This window comes from Platalea leucorodia, assembly GCF_965183815.1.
Source record: "Platalea leucorodia genome assembly, chromosome: 1".
Lineage (NCBI taxonomy): Eukaryota > Metazoa > Chordata > Aves > Pelecaniformes > Threskiornithidae > Platalea > Platalea leucorodia.
Genome location: NC_138823.1, coordinates 91,614,072 through 91,639,837, shown reverse-complemented (window position 1 = coordinate 91,639,837; position 25,766 = coordinate 91,614,072). Strand labels below are relative to the sequence as shown.

The window sequence follows — 25,766 nt, the reverse complement described above, 5'->3', positions numbered from 1 at the left end:
GGAAATTCTCAGCCTATTTGAACATCAAATTTTTGTGGTGCAGCTCAGCTCCATTCATGTGAGCAGCTAGTGCCTTTCAACCAAAAATTCTCATTAGAATAGACTGGTTTGAATACAACTGGGAAATCCGCTGAATTAAAGCAGAATTTAGCAAGACTTCTGTAGTGACAGAGGCAAATTCTTACGCTCTTGAGTACGATGTCAAAGCTTGCACAGATTTCAAAATTTTGTCCCTGACGTGTCACAGAACTCTTAAAAGCCCCTTGGTTTATCACATCAGCCAACGAAGCAACTTGCATGTGCTTGCCTCATTAAAGATGACCAGGGACTGTTTGAACAAAAAACCCAAGAAGGGGACAATCCAATTAGCCAGCCTGCATGTTCAGCAACATTATTATGGTTGCCTAACAACCACTGGGAGGTATGCCTGAAGGCAAGTAAAAGGATGAATGAAAAGATCTGTGTCAGATTCCGATAGATGGGAGGAAGTTTCTTTTCTGGCATGGTTTACGCCAGGACATTTTATTTGGACTTCGTTTTCCCTCCGTTAAGGCTCAAGTCCTTTATTTGTGCGAGCAGGCTCTTATATAACAAGGTGATGGAAGCAAAACTGCACCTATGGACGCTGCTATTCCATGTGAAAGTAATCTCCGGCAGCATGTGCCAGTGCATCCACAGCCTCCTCATCGGCCCAGCACATTCTTACCTCAAGGCACTTTGTCCTCCCCCAACCAGAAAACACAGACAGAAAACACATCAAGCATTAAAAAGGTTAAAAACTTTTAATGCCAAAAAACTCTTCGAAATCCTCAGCAGATGAGGATGGTGGCACACACCTTTAGCATTACCAAAATCAAACTAATGCCACTGACTAAAGCTCAACATGAAAATGTAAGTAGTGCTTTCGTGTCGTATTTCAGTGGGGGTTGTAAGTGAAGTGTGGGTTTTACCCCAAAAGACAGGCTATAAATACATTTAAAGTTTACAAATACACCTAACATTTACAAAGGCTTGCAGCAAGCTAGGGAACGCCATGCTCTCTATCGGTGTTTTGGTGCAAAGATAGCAGAAGAAAAAAAAAAAAATGGAAAAATCATGGCCAGAGTTATCACAGATTTTGAGCACCCTGTGCCATGCTGGAGGCAGAAGAAGTTTGGAACAGAGTTAGATAGAGATTAAATGAAATCTTGCAATCAGATTACTGCTGCAGGGAAAAAAATGCTACCGTGCAGAAACAATGACTAATGTATCTCTAGAAGGAGAACGGTAAAATAAAAAGGAGGCTAGGGTAAGCTAGCTGATGTTAATGAGGGCTGCTAGCCAGAAAAAAAAGGCACATTTTAAACACTGCACCTTCCTAATTCCTCTATTTTGAGAGAAAGGGCTTAAAAATCTTGAACCTAGAACTGAAACCCGCAATGCTGCATTTATCTTGAAGGTAACTGTAGATTTAGGCCACAGATACACTGCCTTGAAATTTGGGGTGATTCTGTGGTCAAACAGCTGTCCCACATCTTCCTCAAAGTCAACTGCAAATACAAACAAGAGTGCTCTAAGTAGCAGACTCGGGGGCCTTTAGAAATTACATTTTTTCTTCCCCTGTATTTAGGTAAGTGCAAAAAATAGTAGCGAATACAGGAAGGTTAAGTCAAAATAACTAAGCTGCTGGAGAAACATCAAAATGCAACCATTCCAATTTTCAAGTCAACCATGAAAAAAGAATTAACTCATTTAATAAGCAACACTGAGGCTACGGCCTTTACTTGTGCCGCTCTGGAGTGTCAGAAGAACAGTCTCAGACCTTCTGCCCACTAAACAAGTGACAACTACAGTCTACTAGAAGACGCCAAATACAATCTGGAGATAAAATTACAGAAGATCAAGCTAATACACAGAGGAAAGAGGAGTGGGCCGGGGGGTGGGGGTGGTGAAGGAAGCTAAGAAATACATTAACTAACTCCAATGCAGTGCTCAGCTTCAAGGTTTTCTGCGCACATTCTTGTGCATAATTGTCCTAGGTCAAGGGGGGAATCAACACCCCCCTGCAATGTATCAGGATTACATCTCTACTACCCTAATGTGTGTTTTAATGTGTGTTTATTAAGGGTCTTCTGTGAGTAATCTAATTACTGAGGACGTGAACTGAACTGGTTAACAAGTCTATATAGGATGCAAGGGAGGGTGAGTAGTATTGGATATACTCCTACAGAAGCCAAAAATGCACATATAAGTGTATGTCAAATAATCCACAAGGGAGAGTTCATTGCTGAATCACATTTAAAGAAAAGCTGAAAGACAGGCACCATAAGCTTAGTTAAAGTTATGTGATTAATTTAAGACAACTGGCAGGAAAGAGGTATTTTCTTCCTCCTTTGTAAACACATTCATTTACAAAATGCTGAAGTTGCATTTCTCCTCATGGAGCACTGTCAAGTACAGAACATTACTAAGCCAAACTAGCAGGCATTCGCTCAAAATTAAGATCTAAGTCTACCTCTCATCTTTGGCCACTCGCTTTCCACTATCCACATCGCAAATGGGTGGTGCACTTCCATTACGGAGCACTGCCGTGCTGCACATTTAAAATGCTAAATTGTTTGTAGCGCTTCTTATACCTACATAGATTTACAGTCAGTAGCACCAGTAGCACTGGTAGCATCATCAATATAAATAAGGTAGGAGAGAAGCATTTTACAGACTCAAGTTTTCTGTTGCTGCTGAGTTTGCACAGTGTCAGGCTTTAAATAGATATTACAGAGCAACATCTTTGCTGTTCTCTCACACCCGTATATTTACTCCTACCAGAAGCAGGGGCACACATCGATGCTGCCCCCATGGCATTGCTGGAAAGAAGAAAAGGCACAACATTGCTTGTTTGAGGCGTGACAGTGTAATAACCTCACATCAAATCCATGCATATGCTTTCCTTCCTCTTCTCCCTCCTTCCCTGGTTCTAGACTTTGTTATCTGTTAAAAAAGAGTCAACCTGAAGAACAGCATCTATCAACACACTATGTTCAGTTAGCTTACTAAGCTTTCTGCTGTAATGACAAACATATAAACACTCACTTCTCTGACCAAAAATAGTCCTACTTTAAGCTAGATCAAATTGTTGACATGTCAACCCTTGAGTTTAAACATGCAATATGACTGAACACTAATTGCCATAATTGAGTCAAAAAAATGCCCACTTACTTAAGCCTGAAGCTGCCACTTCAGGAGTGGTTTTGGTTTGACATACACAAAATGAGGAGAGGGGCTAACAAGAGAAGTTTGTATCAAGGCAAGGCAATGAACTGACGTGCTAATTTCAAATTCAGATCTACCCGATGTGCGCAGCAGAGGAATTTCCATTACACAGTACAGCATTTGTGTTCCACTATGTTGGGGGGAGCGGGGGGGAATAGTATATTCGAACTGGCCATACACCGTCATTGAAATGCAGCCATAACACTCATCCGACAAAACCGGTCTTGCCGCACTCTTACCAAAAGCACTTAAAAAGCAGTATTTTAGTACACCCAAAACGGAAGACATGGCTTAATAAGGGACTCAGCTTAAGGAAAACAATCACTTTCCCAATACTATCTCCAGTATTTGGGCCTTCTCATGACTATGCTGTGGTTGCAGTTGAATACCATCATGTCAAGCAGCAGCACAACTCTCCCTCAGCTCCAGCACTGTTTCCGAGCAGATCGATGCACTGTGGCAAGTATTAGAACTGAACTACAACTTGCCACCTTCATGAACACCTGCAACTTTGTCCACTAACTTAATCCTGAAAGGAATTTCCATATAAACCCGACGCACCACTTTCCTCCTTGGAAATCAATGGTCCAATTTACTGCCTTTTTGCAGTTACGTCAGATTCTCCCGTCCATAGCCTTATTGCCTAAGGGAGCAGCTAGCCTAGCGCCAGAAATAGTCATAGCATTTCCTTTCCCAGAAAGGTGTCATCGTAAAACCCTTCAATTAGTTAGACAATTAAAATTAACTATTCCAGCCCTCTTGCCCTGCTAAATTTGTCAAGACAGCTGGACAGAGGTAGACTGTTTCTGCAACAGCTAGGGAAGTTCACTCGGATGCTGCAGGTGAAGGCTTTGCCTAACTGAGGTCAATAGAAGCCCTCCCCAGTTTGGGCACAGAAGAGTTTTCAACAGATAATATAGAGAGGAGGAAGGAGGAGCTCTGCTGGCGTTTTCCACTCCATTTCTCTGGACGAGACTCCTGTTCATCCAGAAACCTAGCTCACGTCACACCGCGCAAAACCAGATGGAGTAAAGTAATCTCAGGAAAGAGCGTCGCTCAGTTTGAGGGCAAAGATTGATTCTGGTCAAGTCAGAAGAAACTTGAACAAATTCACCCATGAATTATCTATTTCTCCACTTGCTGAATGAATAAATGAAAACATAGTTTTATCTGAATTTGTATTTCCTTCCTCCTTTCTTAAACCCCATGGGGGGAAAAAGAAAGAAAGAAAGAAAAAAGCAGATGGATAGCTGCAATTTTGGTATCTTCACTACCCTTTATGCCAACACACCAGAAACAGTCATCCTGGTATTTCTCTCCTCTACTTGCATTTAAAACTATAAAAGGCACAATTCTGGCATACAGACTTGAGTCTATATGCCAAAATTAATTGGTAGATTGTATTTAAAAAAAAAAAAAAAACAACAAAAAAACCCAAAAAAACCCAACAACAACAACAAAAAAACCCTGCACTGCGCAAAAAGGAATAACCTTAAATCTAGGCAGTTATTTTTCAAAATATACAAATAATCACAGACATTAAACTAAATTCAGACTACCTCCAAACTTAAGACAACAATAAAGCTTTTATTCTATTACATAGTTGGTAAGAAGACCATGAAGACAAGAAAAACAAAATATATGCATTGTTAGTGGAAATAATCTGAACCTACATAACCGTACTTTGCAGTTCTCAATTTCTGCACATACCTAGCACACGCTGCTTCATTAGGGGGAAAAAGACTATCCTCAGAGGAAGAACAAAATTCCTAGGAAAAAAGTGAAAATATATTCTCCTTCTCTATATTGGAAATTTATATTTGAAATACAAAAGCATTAGCTAGGGATGGGCTTCCAAACTGAAGCATGTTTAAAGGCATGAAAAGAAAACCTTTACTTTACTTTGGAAGCCACATCAGAAAGCAACAGACAAGTAAATTGGAGTGGGCTGATATGCAATAACTGGATTCCATAAACATGTTCACTACTTTTTGAAGCATTATTTGGAAGGGATACTGCTGTACTTAGCCTAATAGTTCCACTAAACTGAATCCAATTAACAACTGCAATTTCTACTTTTAGACTACACTATTTTTGCAAATGCTATTTTATAGCATATTTCTTAGTATTTCCTACCACTATTAAGGAGTTCACTGTTCCAATTTAAACAATCCAAAAAAATCCAATGTGTTTCAGGCATTAAACCAATTTTGCAATCTTCCCCACTTAGTCACTTGTAGCGACTTGATTTTGCAATTTATTTTTCTTTAATCAAATGTCACTGATTTTTGCCGAGTATTCACATGAGGGACGCTTTCTTGAGTTTGGAAAAGGTACACAGAAGCTATGTAGAACACAACCAGTCATGAAGATTCAGAAAGATGCACTAACAAAACCAAACTCTTCCTTCAATGTATTTACAAGCTGAATAAAACAAAAGCACTGAAGTTACATAAACAACATATTCCAAGCTTCAGTCTTGGGCTTCAAGTGAAAGAGGAGAAACTTGTATAAAAGTAAGGTGCCCTGGCTCTGAGACCATCAGAGTGTGAGAGAAAGCTGCCAGCATCTTCCCACACTGTGGAGCATGCAATGGTAGTCCAATCCTTGCGGTAGTACGCTCCCCACGTTAGCTGGATTCATTTAAATAACTTCAATAAATGTGTGCATTTAAAAGCAAATTCCTCTCCAGAAGAGCATCCAAAAAAACCAAACCAAAACAAAGCCCCAAAACCAACCAAAAAAAAAAAAAAATCCCCCAAAAAGGAGAAAGCTCAAATCTTTTCCAGTGCCTCTATTAGCAGTGCCCTGTGGCGCCTGTCAAGGGGCAAGATGTCTATTTGCCACATCCACCCAGCTTTCTTCGCTAACCTCAGTTTCATACACTAAAAGCAATAATCACAAGGAGCATTTCAATGCACTTTGAGAACAACCAAGCGGCAGGCTGGAGACTTTTTTCCCTGCTCCTCAATCTCTAGGGACATGCTAGGATCAAACTACACCGCACCCTGACTTCACACCAGTTGGGTCGCTAATACTGTTCCCCCCTCACTATCTGGGAACCTAAGTGTTCTCTGAGCAATGACTGCATTTTGAATTACCTACTTACTGCACGATGGGTTGGTAAGGAGAGTTTAGCTTGAGGACCTCCCCCAATTCTGGGTTTTCAGATAAAAACAGCTATCCTATAGTTGGAAGTAGCAAGGTATTTCAGAAACACTTGCATCAATATCTCAGAGTCCTCTAGCCTACTCATACCCTACAGATACTACCTCAAGTTACTACCACTAGCCCAGAAGAGTTTCAGCTGAGATGCCTGAGAAGACAGTTGATTTCTAAAGAAGCTCTGGGAGAGCAAAGATACCAATGGATCTTAAGATAATTAAGATAAAAATCCATATGATCACTGTTAATAATTAACAACGACAATAACTTGTTCTTCAGATAAAAATTGGCAAGCATCATTTTGTTTATCATCAAAACAAACTTTGTGGCTTATTACATCCCCCCTTTCTTTCTTTCTCCTTTCTTTTTCAAATCTGCAACAGGCTTATCGTAAAAATCCACATACTGACAACTTACTTTTCAACATTAACAAGCAAACAGTATTCTTGATGCCAACAGTTTTTTCCAACAGCACTGACTGAAACAATTACATATAAATATAAAGCGTGCTTAGCCCAGTGAAGCAGAGCAACCGTGAATGAAGACTATGGTTTATTCATTTGCTTCAAACCTAGAGCAATAGTACTCTGCAAAACTAGTAAGCCTGAACTGTTGTTTGTGTTTCAGAACAAGAGCTGTGAAGTTGCATTGTAGATAAGGAGAAAGTGAGGTTTGGGAACACAGTGTACATACAAATCTCGACTTTACGGTTTAAAAAAAAAAAAAAACCAACCAAAAAACAAACAACAAACAACAAAAAAAACAACCAACGTTAAAAGAGTGTAAGCAATAAAATTTGTGACAACTTAAGACAACAGAATGTCTTCCATCGCTCCATTTGTAGTATACAGGAACTAAAACACCAACGGGTTTAAGGCAAATTCTGACTCGATGGGGATATTATCACAGGATGTCAGCCTCTGCTAATACAGCAACAGCTGGGCAATCTTTCAACTGGGGAATCTCCTCTCTCCCCCAAAAGAAAAACACCCTTTCCTATCATTTTAAAAAAGGTACTGTAAGGGAGAACAAGTACAAACATTTGCTGTGTTTTTCTCAACAAAGATGAATTTTTGGACTGCCTACTTTCATACGTAGTATGAAATACGTATTCCCTGGTAAGTAGGAAAAAAAATACAGGTAGCTGTATATACCTTTCAACATTCAGAGAGTTCATTTACAGAAGTTCACAGCTGCAGAGTACCTACAGCGACAGAACTTAGAGTGGGCAGTAAAGCAAGTGGAATTGTAGCTACTAGGGGAAAAAAGTGGATCTACACTTCACATGCTACCAGCAAGTTAGTTCCCAAGATGGAGATTTTTCACTTATGCCAATTGCTGAGCAGGACTAAATATTTTATTCAGAAATACCTCTTGTTTTGAAATACAGCATTCATAAGCATTTGTTAAATTACCACCTAAAGTGATTTATTAAGAGGAACAGCTAGCACCAAGAGCTGCTTATAGCAAGACAAATTTTCCTAGACTGCCTGGCTAACCAGATTTTAATTGAAAATTGTACCAGGAAGAGTAGGTACATAAATGCCAATGCATTTTGTTCACAACATCCAAGCACATGGTTATTTTGGAGCCTTAAATACTTCTGGGCTTGATTCACTGTACTGTGCCCTGTGTGTGGCTGCAATTTAGCAATTGAGAATTTGGTATAAAAGCCAACAGTACCAAATGAGAACAGCAGAGATTTTGTACTTGCTTTGCAGTGGTTTGAAAGAACATGGGCAAACAAAAAAAAGACTTTTGGTTTATCCGGTCAAGTTTTACCTTGTGTAACCCCCCAAAAGATCTGAAAATGGTTTTATGAAATTGGATTAAAAAGAAAAGGGTCACACAAAATTAAAAAGGTCACACAAATTAACAACTTGTGTTCCCAGGAATGACTGAGCTTCCCTTACTTTGCACATGCTTTCGTACTGGGATTCACTAATCATTTCAAAAAGATACGGTGTTCCCTTCTTGCTAGATATTTGTGTATTTACTCACTACAGAAAAGCAGACTTAGAGTAGCAGTCGAGCTGGCTCAAAACTCTTTGGCAGCACAAGCAAAACTCAAGTTTTCCCACCCTAAAGAGAAGCTGGGGCTGTGTTTCTTAGGGCTGAAAGCAGCATGGCTTGGGAGAGCACGCCAGGGCCAGGCTTTTGCTTTTGCTGCTGGTGGGAGGCAAAAGATAACGGATGGGGCACTGCTCTTCTTACCCCCGAGCAGTAACTGCTGCTCACACAGCAATGGGAGCAGCAGCAGCTTCCAGCTACGCGCTGCCTGGGTGATGCCACCTGCCCTGGATGAAGATAAGGCTGGAGGACAGCAGCAGCGGGAAGGTCAGCGCCAAGGGGCAGGAGTTCATGAGACGCTGGCTCTGATCCACTGAAACAGTGCCGTGTAACCTTCCTAATCATTCTTTTTTCTTTTTTTCCCCCTCCAGAAGTTCACAGACCTTCCCGTGCCGTCTTGGCAAGATCAAAGCAACAGAGGCAGACTATCATTCACTGACAGAATAGGACCAGCTCTCAGAAGAACGAGACACTTCATCAGTTTTGCACCACCTCAGGTATATGCCACTTCTCCAGATTTTCCTGATGCAGAATCTCAGAAAACAGGAGAGTTTTACTTGGTCACCCGAACCCTTTCACTCTTGCACATTCAGACCCACATTAGTGAGAAAAATTTTAACAGTTTATTAACTTTCAGCAAGGCTCTTCAGCTGTTCCTACAACGGCAGCACCAAGAGAACATTAAACAGACAACGAACATTGCCCATCACATTATTTATAAATGCTTTCGAATTCCTGACTACCTATATGTAAATGGACAAAATATAATCAAGTATCTCCTGTACACTGTCTGATATTTAAAAAGGGAAAATTGTAAGAATTCTTTAAAATAAAGACATTCGTTATCTGTCCATGTTCATCACCTAACTTATGCTGAAATTCCACTTGCTAACAGGAGACCGATACTGACATTCATAGAACATTTAATCCAGTATTCCTCTCCAGACTGTGTTCATGAGCTCTGGGAATCTACTGCCTGCTTTGTTTGCGAAGCAGACCTGCTGGGTTCATTCATCTTCCATTATGCCAAATTTTTTGTTTTTCCAGAATGAAATTGAAATTATATAAAAATACAACAGCCCGCATAATCCATCTTGTGTTTTTCAGTTGTTTTTCAAAGAGGAAGGGATTTAGAAATGTGGTTTAAAACATTTCATTTGAACAGGACCATCCACAAATATAATCCTGAGGTACTCTGCAATTCAGTTACCACTGAAATTAAAATCACAGTTTTATATTCAGCATGGAAACATTAATCTTTCTGAATACAGAAAGCCTGCTGATTCCACAGTTCTGGGACACATACATTAAATCATTCAGATCACCGATCGTGCTGCTGTCTACCCATTTGTTACATTCTCAGATGAGCTGCAGTGGAAAGAACAACTGGAAGGTCACAGTTACTAGGAAAGAAGAACTAGCGTTGAGCAGAGTAGAAAGAAGTCAGGAATCAGGCTGAATTTATTAAATCAGGGATTTCTTTGCTTGGGGGCTAACAAAAACCTTCTAAGTAAAGTCACACGCAGTACTGTTCCTACCTAGAATGCACCCCCCCCCTTTGATGGGCAGCTCACCAACTCGTATTCACTCACGTGAGTCAAAGACTGAAGAAACACAGTGTGGTCTCAGTAGGTAGATAAAAACAACACATTCTGAAAACTGCATTTTGGATTGAAAATAGCCTTCTATTCGGTTAACCCTGTGTGTTAGAAAGAGACTAGCTTTCACTAAGTTTCTTACGAAAGCTAGTCTGTTTCTAACACACAGAGTTAACCAATTTCTGAAGCGTTACAGCCAGGCCAATCCTCCACAAGAGGAGGTAGTAACTTTTTAGGAAAGTTCCTGCAGACCAGTGGTCACTTGGCTCCAAGGGCAGAGGAAGACCAGTAGAACCATATCACTTTACCTTTGTAATTCACTAAGCGCTCTATTTGTGGATGGGCTAGGGTTTAGCCTCAGGAAGTTCTGCTTTAAATTGAGATGAGTGAGGTCTTGGCTATAAAACAGGTTGGCAGGCAGGTGCTCCAGGCTGCAGCATGAAAGATCCACTGAGCTTATGCGTTGTGATGCAACCTGAAAGTCAAGAGATACACCAATATGTTAATACTGTAATAAAACAAGAATATTTCATTCACCCCTACTAGCACAGGATAAACTGTTTTTAAGCACAGCAGAAGTCAGCGTCAGCATATATAGCTGATCTAACACGGTTTACATCATTGCTGCAAGTTATGCCACGATCTCTTGCTTTGCCTCGGTGCTAAAACCAGGTCCAGAGATAGCAGGGGGAAAAGTGCAAAGGCTTGCCAAACTAGTAAGTGAAATGGATTCATTTTCATCAATGAAGTTACAAGATACTCTACAACCAGAAAAAAAAGATTTGACACAGCCTTTAGTTTAATCCTTTAGTTAGCAAGTAACAGCAGCAAAAACATAGCACAGAAGTCTTCTATATTGCTGCGTGACCGGTCAGTATGCCAGTATATAAGTGAATGGAGGCAAGGAGATAACAGTCGTCATCACCCTATTTTGGTTTCAAGGGTCAAAAGCAGGTACTAAATGGCAGAAGAAAGAGTTACCCCATTTATATTTTACTGGAGAAAAAAAAAAAAAAAATCACAGCAGCAAAGCACTGAGCACTCATCTCTCCTCAATGAATTAGAAAACTGTCCAAGAATGATAAAAATGTGACAAAAAGAAAAGTGACGTTTGGGGGTTTAACACGGTTTTCTAGAAAGGGGAAGGTAAACCAAACACAGTCTGTAGGGGCTAAAGAAAACATACCACCTAGCACTACATATAGCTAGCATCATTCCACAGAGACCTACAGGCAACAAATTCAAGGAACAGCAACTCTGCCCCTTACCAAATCTTTACGATACAGCTGCATAAACTACATCCTGCTGCTTTACTTATTTACTAGTCTTTATTTAAAAAAAAACAGAAGGCAAAACCAACACTGCAATGTAGAATTTTTATATTTTCTGTCCAATACTAATAAAAATATCCTTTCCTGAAGTAGAGTCCTAGAGCTTAGCTACATGACAAAACACTAGCACATAGCAGTACAAGGCAGTGAGGACGGTGGGCAAGGAGGAGGGTCAAATGCTAGAAGGATGAGAGGTGTTGTTGGAGCAGGTATGGCTTAGATCAAAGGAGGAGAAGCAAACAACTTCACCACCAGTTTAGACTTCTGGGACTGCACAGACAGTGCTCAAACAAACAGTTACATGTTCTGTCAGCTGCTCACTGCAAGAGAAGCTGTCATTTCGTTTTGTCATTGGCACTTTTACTGGCCTCGCATTCTGGAAGTACAAATATCATGTCTAAGGGACAAAAAGAGAAAAAAAAACAATGACTCATAATCAATGCCCAGTGAGAGCCTGTAAGAGCTTCCGAACTCCGATGAAGGAGATGCCACCCAACCTTCGGGGCAGAGATGCAGCCCTTGCCATCAAGTACCCTGAACCTAGAGACAGCATGTTTTGCTGGCGTAAGTGAAGTAGCTTGCCACTGAAAGGAAGGCCAAGGAGTTTTTTCTTCCTTTTTTTCCTCTCCAGTGCAAGCTACACAGGCCTCAGGATAAGCGATCTCTATTATAAACACACTGCCATAAGCTTTGAGAGGAACAGACGGTGCAGTGTTTTTCTCTAATGCAACCGTTAATAATCCAGTCCTCCCACATCCATTAAAATGCTCGAATTTGTTACTCAATTAGTTCAGTCCTTTTGTTACTGTAGCTACTATTTTTCTTCCCCTTGTAGTATTAGACAAAAATTATTCATAGGCTATTCTAAGCAGTCATTTCTGAAAGCCAGGTATTCAGTCTATTTATGGTGCCAGAATCTGCCCGGTACGGGTACAGTTCTCATCACACTGAAAACACAAGAGATGAAAAAGCGCTGACACCCGTTAAATTAAAAAGGAGAATGTGTAATTTCAGGTGTAATGGTTACATACACTGTTGCCTCAACTACTTGTTTGGAATGTGATGTGAACAGTAATAAGCAACCCAGCAGTGCTTAGCAAGGCATGTCACGCTAAAAATATCTGAAGTACTAGAACCGGTAACTCTGAGTGTGAACTGTGATAAAGTAACCAAACAAATCCAAATTCTACTCTCGTCTCAAAAAGGATGCAAATCCTTTCTTAAAATCATCAAGCCCTGTGAAAAAATCTAGTTAAAAGTAATTTTGTTTTTACAAGTTGTATGTTCTGGTCATTCTTTGTTTGCTTGTTTTTCTTTTAAAGGAATCACTTTGTTATAGCAAGAATTTCACGCAACTGACATATTCAATGATGCCTCTACCACAGGGATAACTGTAAAAGTTAAAACCACATTTTAAAAAAAGTGTTAGTTCTGGAATCAACTATAATTTTATTGAAGTCTTTTTTTGTTAGCAAAACAGTACTCTAAGAATTAACTTCTGAATTGTTACAAGGAATACTCATATAAACAAACACAGTTACTCTCACAGGCAGGGATAAAGACTTTTCTCTTTTCCTTGCTCAATACTGTTCTGTAACAAATTCCTAGAGAACAGAGGATCAAGATGAAAAACAAAGAGTGACAAAGGAGAACAACATCTTAACAATACTTTCTTTGGTTCACCAGAAACTTTCATCAGTTATTTTGAAGTGGAGTGTTGAAATTCTGAAATGATATTGTTCTCAAATTGAAAAATAAAGGGATATTTCAATCTTGCAATTGTCTTCAATTGACTTAAATGCCGTAAGACTGTGCATGTGTGTGTTTGCTGTTGTTTATTAAGAGCAAAGCATTTTTCTGAAAGATGATACAGGTTTTAGTAAAGCATTGGGTTCCCTTGACTCACTGTGGGGAATCACTGCAGAGATACGCTGATAAAAAAAGGATAAAACGCTGACTAGAATATCCCTTATATATAAAAAGCATCTGAAAGAAGGGACATTACCTGCAGAAAGTAGGGTTTCCACTACAATTAAAAAAAAAAGCTATTCCACTGTATATAAAGTATATAAATACCCCAACAAGTTACTGGGCTGGGTTCAACAGACCTGTGCTCCAATAAAAATACAGAACAGTCAGTGTGGTAGCAATGCTAGAGGGAAGGGCTTTCTAGATACATATGGAACCCACATCAAGTGCTCATTATGGCTTATTTGGTGTTTTCTTTTGGAAAACTTAAAAGTATAACTGTTTTATATGCTTTACGTACATACATAAAAACAAAACCACACAAACAGCACAGTTCATGACTCCCTAGGCAGAAGAAGCCATTGCCCAGAGCAACCCCTCTAGAACATCTTCTCTTCATGTCCCAAACTGCATGCATCCTTAACACTTGTTTTCACATGAAACCCCCGTTGCATTTCCAGTACTAATAACACAGGGGAAACGACTGGGGTAATGACCTTCTTGGAAGACGGTGTGCGACACCCTCTCAGTTACACCAGCTACAGCGTAAGCTGTAGAGTCAATGCCTGTCTTTGCCAGAGAAGCAAGACATGCAACACTTGGACAGCAGCGTAGCTCAAACACTTAGCAAGATCTGGTACTTTTTGAAGTACTTTTCAATTGGGATTTTTAATCATCACAAATACAAGGAAACAAGATGAAACACGTGGCTTTCTCCATTCCCTGAATAAGATTTTTAAACACTTTACGGCCAATCATTGTATTGGCAATGTCTCCTATTGTAATACTAGAGGAGCAGTAACATGGTAAGGCCAAAAGCAACTTTGCGCATCAAACTGCAACATGCAATGGGAGACTTTTTTTCTCCAGTTCCTGTTGCAACCTCGCTTATGCAGCCCTGGCCTACAGTGTTTTAAGTCTGGGGTTTGGGTTGTGTTTTTTTTTTTCCTGTCTCCACACGAGTATGGCATACTGAAGTGCAGTTTTGAAGAACTGGTATACAACTATAGCACATGTACTACAATGGATCTACCCACTGCAAACACCAAAAAGCTGTCATCGTGCTTTTAATTTTCCCTCAGCAGCAATAAAATGCAGCTTTATTCTGTGAACATCATCACAAATAATGCTGCTGGAGAGCTCTCTCCCTCCCTCAGGCAGTACGTCTTCTGCTACTACCCACCTAAGACCTGCACATGTGGCAAAGAACTAGGAGTCTCCCACATATGAAAACTCATTTTTAAACATGTGACTCGTGCCAGAATAGTACCCATGAGTATAAGCAATGATTCACAAAAGCCAGCAGCACCTTAAAGGAAAAACATTTTGTCAAGGTGGTGCAATTTTTTTAATTTTTTTTTTTTTTCATAACTGTATTTCAAGGCTGGTGAAAGTGTGGCATGGGTTCACCATAAATCTTTAGCAGCTGGCAATAAGAATACACAAAAATACTTGTATCAACCAATATTCTTGCCTCTTCTTGCTACACGGTGCTAAAAAACCACTTTCCTTTGTCCATCAGTATAATGCCATCTCTGTCACCGAGCTATGCAACAAGACTGATTACTGTCTTTGTTTTAAAGCCTTGGCTACACTACAAAAATGATCTGTTGCTGACAATGGACACAGCTGAACCCAGCTGTATGGACAAACACGAGCCTTGTTTACACAAGGACATCTTTTGGTGTGACCTGTGGTGTGAATTTAAACCAACGTAATTATGTCTTTTTCCTGTTTACCCTCATCCCATTCCCTATAGCTCTATTCAGATAAGAAATTACTATTTAGGACTTCAACAGAAGACAATTAAAATAACTAAACAGCCCACATGGTAAAGGCAGCCAAATTCCCAGTCTGTTTGAACCGAGTTGATGATGTTAAATTACACCTGCTGCAGACATGCTAATGCAAAGGCAGTGTAATTTTTCTCCTTTAGGATTTGTTTTTAAACAGTTCGATAATCACCACATCCCACCAATGCATGCATAAAGCTTAACTAAACAGCGATACGTATGCTTGAAATATCTAAACTAACCGCTTGGCACAAACAGGTTCTCCTCGAAACTAACCTTGCTTCAAATCCTAATCCTCCTTTCTGTTCGAACATCAAAGCCCCGCTCGGCAGAGAGGCCTCCCTCCGCTGAGCTGAACTCCAGCGCCAGGAAACACATCGCTGCCCTCAGCCGCAGTCAAGAGCTGAGGAAATGTTCAGACTGGTAAACAATGCCAAAAACCTTAATGAAAGAGGCGGAGGGAATAAGAAAAAAAGGTTTTCTTTTGCTTTAAACCCATATATTTTCATTTTTAAATGAGCTTTTAAAATGGGTGCAGTCCAAAGGGTGAAAAGGTAATGGCTTTTCTGGCCTCTCCTTTTTGTTTTCTTTCAAACATTAAATTAGATGCATTCTAACGCAAGCTAAGGGCCTTGTAAAGAAAAGATAAAACTCAGCAGAAGCTTGAAAACATGTCAGTCAGATTCACAAACCCAACGGGCAACGCCATATTTAAGAGCCGTAATTGCCTACTACAACGAAGGGCAGGAGCGCACGCCGGTGTGGCAGCCTTCACAGGGCACGTGCTTCTCACCCCGTCTCTGCTCTGCGGGCAAGGTAGCCAAAAGCCTCTGGTACCAACGCCTCACGCCAGCGAGACTCAGGGGCACAAAGGTTGTTTAACTTGTCCCTGCTCTCCTCTCCTTAGCTCTGAACAGAGATTTATACAGCATGCAGAAATAGCTCACTTGTATGTTTGGCCCTTGTGCAAAGCTGTAACAACTTAACTGAAAACAGCAGTAGCACATGTGGATGGGGAGGGGGAAATGTGGAGGTAACGGAGCAGAAGTTGTGCTCCTTTACCCTTCATGATAGGAGTCCAGAACCAATTTCATAGATGTGAAAGTCAGTGTCCCAGGTTTAGCATCAAGATCTTGAAAGAGAGAATTTGTCCAAAAAAGGTGACATTCACCAGCTGTCATTTGGAAATGTTTGGTACTATCTGAAGCCGTTACCACAATATGAGTATTTTTATTCCTCCAGGAGGAGAAGTGCTCTTCTTTTAGAGATCAGGTACTGGTATCAATATTACACAGGGAGTGATAGCAACACCGTTACCTTGGTGGTAGTCACGCTGGGATGTTCACACTGATAAGACCCCTGCAAGGACAAGGCTTAAGATGCAACCTGGAGTTAAGGGACAGTAATTAGCTGTAGCATTAAGCTACTTATAATTCAGACATGTGAATCGCCCATTTGGTGGAGCAAGGAATATTAACATCCTTAAAACAGCTTGACTGAAAACAATTCATCTGTAAATATTGCAAAACAGGTGACGGTCTAACAAAAATTAAGAAATACCCCTTTTTCTTCTTACAGCTTGGTGTTAGACGTAATTTGTCACCAAGACAAGCTGCTGTACTGCCAGCAAGCAGACTTCGCAATGAGCAGCCCTCCAGCAAAGACTTTCTTTCAGCATTTACTATAGATTTCAGAGTCTTGCCAGTGAGACTTCCAATAGTTGTTCACTTGTCTGAGTCTCCCCAGTCCCACATGGAGAGGGTTGTGGGGCTTTGTTTGTTTGTTTTAAAGAAGAGGTTATGCTAGGTCCTCAGAACCTGACCTAGATTCTCCTAACACAGCTGTATCATATGGATTAATTTTACAGTAAGATGAACTCTCTTCACACCATTATTTCATGGTAACTCAGAAAGGCCTTCTGACTCAAGTGTTTTAGAATACCAACAATCACGTATATAGCCCTACTGGCCTGAGGCCTAAAACTGGTCTCCAGCACTCATTCCCTCTTCTCCCTGGAGACCTTCCTCCTTCTCCCACTGACTACAGAAGAAGCCTAAGGAGACCACACGTCCCCTAAAATTAGTTTTTGCTAATAATTCCTCTCCTTTTTTCCTCCCTGCTAAGACTTTGCTTGGAAAGGCTCTCAGTGTTACAGCCACTCCGTTTCAAGACCAACTCAGTTATCGCTCTATACATACTGAAGTGCTGTGCAGGATGTCAGTCCCAGCAACCCCCTCCAGCCTCATGGGGTCTGTTCACCACAGACACTTAGTTCCCCTGAGCTTCAATAAGAGCAAAGTTACATTCCCCCGCTCACTCCCACCCCTCTACCCCCAGAGATTCCCAAAAACACTTTGGGATCCTCCCGGATTGAACACACCTTAAAAGGTAACATCTGTGACATCTCACTGAGCTTCTAGCTGTAAGCCACAGAGATGCTTTCCTGTATTTATGCGAGAGCTGCACAAATTCAGCTTCAAGAATATCAGAACTTGATTTAGAGGCTTCAAAAGACATTACTTGAAAGCTATTCCAGATGTGTGGGCGATACCTAGTTTTCCGTTCTCGCTCTTGACTGCAATACTTCAATAACTACTGCATTATTAACTGAAGGCAGCAAGTCCAAAACAAAGACCACAGACTCTCTAAATTTCAGCAAGGAAAAAGAAGAAATTAAAGTAGTGAAGCTGTAGTTTGGCTAGAACAGAAAGTAAGAGAAAAGCCTGAAGTCACCAATTACACCACTTTGGAAACAGCTGAACTATTTTGACACGGAAAACTAACCAGCTGAGCCAAAACACCAAGCTTCCCTCCCAAACCATTAAGAGAGAGACTACAATGAAACACACGCAGAAGTTCATTTCCAAAACATCAACTAACCTCTAACAACAAAAGGCACAAAATAATGGGTTTTGTGGGGAAAGAGGAGGAGGAACACTTTGAAGTGTTACCATCAAAAGAGAAACAAAACTGGCTTCAAGTTTGCTTTGCCCAATCTTCTGCTTTCAGACTTGAGATGACAAGAAGCCACCCACAGCAAGAATGACCAGATAGGGCTGCAGAGCAAAGGTCCCAACTACTGAAGATTTCACGCACACACAAAAAAGGAAGTCATGTTCCTCATGGAAACCAGAGGTTTGTTTATGTTCGAATACTTGTAATCACTGCTAAAAGGAAGCTGTGGGTTTATTTCTAGGGATCTATTTTTAGAGAAAGCATTATCTCAATATTGTCATTTTATGGTATTAGAGGAAAAAAAGGTTTCCTTGTACTAAACTTAGAGTCATCACGTTTCCTGTAAGTAAGAATCAGCTCAAAAAAAACCCACTGAAAAACAAGAAAATCTTGCAGGGTTCTTTTTTCTTCACTACACATTGAATCAACAGTTGCAAACAGGCTAAAGACTTTTTAGTCTCACAAATTTGAAGAAACCTGGAGAGTTGGTATCCTCAAAGAAAACAAGCTTTTTGCAGAGCCTTGGATTTAGTTAAAGGCTTATTTTCAAAAGATGCTACTGATGTTGGCATTACACTAAACTCATTTTTAGATCATACTAGTATAGAGACTCATTTTCAACAAACCAACTACTGCACGGTCACCCTCTCAATGACCAGCACGTCCCTGACCTCCAGCCTGTCCCCAACACACACACACACACACACACGTGACAGCCCAGAATGGTACACTGAAACACTTGGAATAAGACTACACAGTTATAAGAAAATGACAGAAACTCCTAACTGCAACAGAAATAGTTTGTTGCACACAATTCGCTGTAGAATTATCAAAGGTAATAACCAATAGCCAAAGGTAAAAGCAAAAATATGCATCTAGAAATTCAGATCTCCTGGAAACTAAGGTAAAGTTCTCTATAGTTTTCCTCCAGAAGAGGGATATACATTGCTTAGGAAGCTAAACAGATACCTGAGAAGAGATGCTGCATCCAGTGACTCCAAAGTATAAATTGGCAGCACCAAAACAAGTAACATCCCAAATAACTTAGAATAAACTACTTTATTCTTGCATATGATTTTTCCCTGCACTTGCCATTGGCACTGCTGTGTGGTCAAGGCTTTGGAAAAACGTATTCTGAGCTGGTTCTGAACAGTAAGCATTAGAAAAGCCTGTCCTTACTGCCTCCAGAGAAAACTGAGGTTTGGTAATAAAAATCCCTGCAATGATGAACTCTGTAAAGACATTACAGCTCATTATAGTATCTATAAACACATATGAAACAGGTCAACCAGCTAATGGGCAAGCCAAGGCAAGTACAATGTAGGGCTAATTTAACTATGAGATTAGTGCCTTCAAGCTTCTTTACAGGCTGAAGGCCGTATTTTGTATTAAGTTCTGCAAAGTCTGTTCTCCACACTGAAGCTGGAATCTGAACTTCAGTCTTTCTCCTGGTTGACCACGCCTGATGTGAGAAAGTCAGACATTAGCATCTGACAGTATCTGAAATAAAGATGAAGCTATATGCACAAGTAGATATGGCTTAATACCCATCACTTTAATTAATGAGCAGAATCTTCTGTGCTGAAGGAAAAGGCAGTCCCACAGTTGATTATCTTTCACTAGCTCAAGGGTGGATGAGGCACAGCTGAAAAGCAGGTACTTCTCTAATCAGTAACGCTCAACTGTTGCTCACTGCATTTCCTCAGCACCGTCCCTGTAAAACACTTGCACAAGCTGATCATCTTGGTCTCCTGTTTTCAAAATACATTTGCAGAACTGCAGTCAAGTTCAGGAATTCATTTTTAAATTCTATAGAATTTATTTATATAAATATGGTCTGTAACACCAAGCTTGTGTGCAGTCAGAACTCAGACGTTTTTTCCTCAGTGGAAACAAAAATCATATTACTAGAGTCATAGATCAGCTTCGTCCTCTTCACACGGTCAGCTTCACACTTCACAACATAGTCTCCGAACACAATCGTCAAACTTGTACTGAAAAAATAGCTAGAAGACTAAGGCAGCTGGTCAGAACTAGGTAGCTTTACAGGAAAAAAAAAAAGCTAAAAAGTTAATTTTGCGTTGCTGCTCTAGGTAGGTCTCTACACAAGTTGAGGAAAGATGGAGACTACTGCTGTTGAGGCTCCTGCATTACTTACTTGTATAGTATAAACTAAATTGAAATCCGTTGTTATTTTCTGCTAGTTTCACGGTGCAAATAAATGTATGAAGAGAGCATTCTGCGCTGACATGAAAGGAGTGAGACCAATATGGCAGCACACCTTCTCCCTTGAATCTGCTATTTTTGCTACTTTTAGCACTTTTTAAACATAACGTTGTATGGGGTTTGAGAGGCAAGGTTTTGGTAGCGGGGGGGCTACAGGGGTGGCTTCTGTAAGAAGCTGCTGGAAGCTTCCCCTATGTCCAACAGAGCCAATGCCAGCCGGCTCCAAAATGGACCCACTGCTGGCCAAGGCCAAGCCCATCAGCGATGGTGGTAGCGCCTCTGGGATAGCATATTTAAGAAGGCAAAAAAGTTGCTGCAAAGCAGCAATTGCAGCCAGGAGAGAGGAGTGAGAATATGGGAGAGGAACAGCCCTGCAGACACCAAGGTCAGTGAAGAAGCAGGGGGAGGAGGTGCTCCAGATGCCGGAGCAGAGATTCCCCTGCAGCCCATGGTGAAGACCACGGTGAGGCAGGCTGTCCCCCTGCAGCCCATGGAGGTTAACAGTGGAGCAGATATCCACCTGCAGCCCATGGAGGACCCCATGCCAGAGCAGGTGGATGCCCAAAGGAGGCTGTGACCCCATGGGAAGCCTGCGCTGGAGCAGGCTCCTGGCAGGACCTGTGGACCCGTGGAGAGAGGAGCCCAGGCTGGAGCAGGTTTGCTGGCCGGGCTTGTGACCCCGTGGGGGACCCACGCTGGAGCAGTCTGTTCCTGAAGGACTGCACCCCGAGGAAGGGACCCAGGCTGGAGCAGTTTGTGAAGAACTGCAGCCCGTGGGAAGGGCCCACATTGGAGAAGTTCGTGGAGGACTGCCTCCTGTGGGAGAGACCCCACGCTGGAGCAGAGGAAGAGTGTGAGGAGTCCTCCCCCTGAGGAGGAAGGAGCGGCAGAGACAAAGTGTGATGAACTGACCACAACGCCCATTCCCTGTCCCCCTGCGCTGCTGAGGGGGAGGGGGTAGGGAAATTGGGAGTAAAGTTGAGCTCAAGAAGAAGGGAGGGGTGGGGGGAAGGTGTTCTAAGATTCAGTTTTATTTCTCATTATCCTACTCTGACTTCAGATGGGCGATAAATTAAACTAAGTTCTGAGTTGAGTTTGTTTTGCCCATGATGACAATTGGTGAGTGATCTTTCCCTGTCCTTATCTTGACCCACGAGCCTTTCATTATATTTTTCTCTCCCCAGCTGAGGAGGGGAGTGATACAGCAGCTTTGGTGGGCACCTGGTGTCCAGCCAGGGTCAACCCACCACAAATGTACACTGATATCATAATTTAGTCTCTCCTTTTTCACAGCAGGCTAGGTTTGTCTGGAACACCACGTGCATTTCCACTGCAGACTTGAAGACAAAGGTGACTGAAACAGGGAAGGGAAAACAGAAAGGCACGCAGGAGAAAACTCTTAAGTTTGATAGTTTTTAAATCAATGATCTCTTTTTGGATACTCCTTGTATTTTAAACAGGAGGGTTCTTTTGTGTACAGGTGCAAATCCACCCTGTCACCTAAGCCCTATGTTATTCCCCACTAAAGATGCTGTCATTACAGCCACAGCTGTGCAACTCGGCCTGGGAAGCGGTCGATGGTGCGCGCGCACACACGTGCACGGCTGTGTGCCTGTACATTAGGACGAGAGGAAACGGCCTCAAGCTGCACCAGGGGAAGTTTAGGCTAGATATTAGGAAAAACTTCTTCACTGAAAGGGTGGTCAAGCATTAGAACAGGCTGCCCAGGGAAGTGGTTGAGTCCCCATCCCTGGAGGTATTTAAAGCACGGATAGATGTGGTGCTCGAGGACATGGTATAGATGGACTTGGCAGTGTTAGGTTAACGGTTGGACTCGATGATCTTAAGGGTCTTTTCCAACCTTGACGATTCTATGATTCTATTCTATGATTCTATGATCTCTACCTATCTACGTGTATAGTGCGGCCACGCGCAGGCAGCTTACATGAGGCAGTCAGGCATTGCTTACAGCCCTTGCCTCTGATCGCCTCTCTTCCCGCGCCTGCCCGGCTGAACGGAGCGCTGAAGCAGGAAACAGTCGTCGCAGGAAGCTGTCGACACCCGTCCTGCTCCTCTAAAGCCCGGGGGGAGAAGTTCTGCGGGGTCAGATAACCCGTCGCAGCATGCCCAGTGATGCACGCTATTTCCAAGAAGATAAAATTCTGTACTACATCCCTGCTTAAGCTCTGCAATACCGAATGTCTGAGGCAGACGCTGACATCCCATTTTAACTGTACGCCTTGGAACATGGTGGGCTGATAACCTTTTTTACTCTGGCCAAACCATCCATGTCATGACTTGCGTAGTAGTCAACGCTTACACAGCAATTTCACACGCTGAAAACCGTTCAACGAAGTTTAGCTGTTAGCAGTGTCAAACGGCAGGAGCTCGCCACCACACCCCGAACAGAAGCCTCAGGACAGCGAGTTCCACCACTCAGTAACACCTTACACATAAAACCTCGCTCTCTTCTGCTACATTAAGGGTGTAGCTTCTTAGGTTTTGGAAGTGGCAAACAAGGAAAGCCCCCATCACGTCCTCTTCGCTATTAACTGCACATTCTTTGCCCATCCTTCTGCATCTGACATTCAAGTAGTGAACAGTGGCAGATCAGAATGGCTCTGCACGTAACTGCGCGGGTTCCAGAATCATCATGCCAACTTTATGCAGACAAAATTCTTCAAAGCCATGAAGATGTTCCTTTCTTCCCCCTCCACTCCCCCTCCCAGTTGCATAAGCTTATTTTTCAGCATTTGGCAACAGAACCAACGTATTAGATCACAAAGGACCAAATTTGTTGTTGTTGTTTTCCTTCTGAGCTTCCTTAAGTAGGACTCCAGTATTTGGAAAGTACAAGAAAAGAAATGCACTGTGGTATAGAGCTATCAATATTAACAAACAAGCCACATTTCCAGCATTTAAAAATATTCCATTTGAGGCTAAATCAGCATATCTAGAAGTGACCTATTTGGACTAAGTATGTCACCAAGTTCGATATTTAGGTCAGTATTTGTGCAATAATTCCAGTCCGTCCTGAAAACATCGGTTCTGTTCACCTCAGGACACACACATACAGGAAAACCAATCCTAACACCTATTCACAAACCCCTTCCAAAAATTTACTGGGGCAAAACACGAGAGCTGTCTTGGCTAAGATAGATTTCACTGTTAGAATGAATCAGATTATACAGGACCGATGCTCACTTTTAATTAAATTGAGCCCAAGTCTCTGCAAATATGAATTCAACACTTCTCTAGCATACATATATTTATTGCAGGAGTGATGCGTTAGGATTTGTCTCATTCTGGAACACCACTAAAAAGTCAACATTGCCAATATTCTGTGGGGAGAAAGACTGCAGAGCAAGCATTCTTTGCAAAGTCTCCTTTCAAGATTAAGCTTGTTATTTAGAAGTTAAAATAACATCATCTTCTAGCTGTTTTGAAGTACACAGAAGACAGACATGAAAATTGTTTTCATAGTTAAAAACTGAATTGAGCAATTTTAATGAAATACTTCACCAGGGATCTCCTTCTGCATTAAAATCTATAATTAAAGCTTTTATTACATTTGTAAGTATCAGAAGCCTCAGTTTTCAGCAGCATGCATCAGGAGCATGAAGGACTGCAGAAAAACTACCACTGAACATAAGTTAATATGAATGTCAGTTTCAAGACAAATACCATTAAGTAACATCTGTATTTAAAATAGTCTTAAATATTACTCATAATAATTCACAAAAGTGCAAGTACTATTACACCACCATGATTAAAGGAGAATCTGTAAGCATCATGCGACCTAGCCCCTAACAAGCAACTAGAAGCTCAGAGTTAGCCGTAACATCTCCCTTCCTAAATTTGCTTGCCTTTAGACATACAATGCTTTACACGGTATTTTCTTGGTTAGCAACTTCTTTGAACTTGAGCAGCTTCCAAACACCTGAGGCAACCTCATATAAATGTTGGGGTTTTTTTTTTTCCTGTGTGAGAACACTAGCTTGCCTGAACTACAGAGCTGAAGATGAAACTTTTTCTCATTTATTTGTACATGTAAATCAGGGATGATGCACCTTACAATTAAGCACTTGGACACCAACAGCATCAGCTGGAGGAAATTTGAGTTGCTTTTGTAGCATTACCAGTTTCTCTGTTTCTCTTCTTCAGTGTTACTGCAGGGTACTTCCCACACAACTGCCTTACATACAATCATGCTTGTCTCTGTTTTTCAGTCTAAGGATACAAAACCCAAACATTAAAAAAATTGACTTGAAGTGGCAAAGTACTGTTTCAAAATCCACGAATCCAGAACACCGAGTCTCAGTTTTTGGGGCTTGGGGAAAACAAAGCATCATTTTTTCCTTCAAGCACGTTTTACCAAGAAAAAGTATTGCATAGTGAGTTTCTTCAGTTCTGACAGTCTGAGCAGGCACTTGAAACTATGCATTTTCCTTCTACTCTTACATAAGAAAACTGGGAGGATATCGTGAGTGCATGGGGATGTGTTCTCATGCTGGCTATTGTCCCAATGCTGTTAGTCATTTGGGTGAACCAGAGAGAAAGAGAGAAGCACAGCGTGGCACAGAACAAGCTTATGCTGCCAGTAATTCAGAGGGGCTTTCTGGCCATTTATCTCTACTTCTGAAGTTCATTGTTTTCCACTGTTTTTCCTCACTCATTAGATTTGCCTTTCATTTATCTGATGTCAAAGCCTCTGGAGATGAAAGGGCACTACTCTCCCAGAGAAAGCCACAAAGCAGCAAGAACTCAAAAACCTGACAGACCATGCCCCACCGTCTCATAAAGCATGCCTTGGGGATTTTTACCTTGAGGCTTAACAGACCTGAGCAGGGATGCCAGAACAGTGTCTTTTAAAAGAATTTAAAAACTTACTAGAAAAAAAAAAACAAAGGACATTTTAAATGATGCATGTGTTGGGAGGTGCAATAATTACTGCTGAAAGCAAGTTTGACATCATAATCAAACCTCTTAAAAAAGCCCACAACCCAGGCTGTACCACTGGCAACAGGCTGGATAATACATTACTGGAATCTAAAAAGATAGATCTAGTGTGCCATGAATATCTCTAAGTAGCACTACATAAAACCAAGTTGCTTTAACACAGCAAAGAGCATGAACAGACAGCTCTATGAAGTATAAATCTAACGGACAGTTTAGGCCCAACTAGAAAACCAAAGAGAGAGTGCTGACAGCACAGCAAAAGAACTTGCATGTTAAAAATAAAAAAATAAATAAATAAAAAAAAAATCAGTGATTCAAGATACATAAATTACTTTAGAGAGGGATTATCAAAAAAATGGCAGGGATTAAGCGATAAAACAGTTAATTGCAAAAACAACCTTTCAACAACACAAAGTGGAACTGAAGACTCAAACAAAATAATGCAGGACTTA

At 41.3% G+C, this 25,766-nt stretch overlaps 1 protein-coding gene across 1 annotated transcript in view; it reads right to left on the bottom strand.

The window, feature by feature from the left end:
* PHLPP1 (PH domain and leucine rich repeat protein phosphatase 1) overlaps positions 1-25,766 on the bottom strand; it is a 143,583-nt gene that overhangs the window by 38,401 nt on the left and 79,416 nt on the right. The window contains exon 4 of the mRNA XM_082334332.1: positions 10,391-10,557. Coding sequence (XP_082190458.1) covers positions 10,391-10,557 — 167 coding nt within the window. The remainder of the gene's footprint in view (positions 1-10,390; positions 10,558-25,766) is intronic.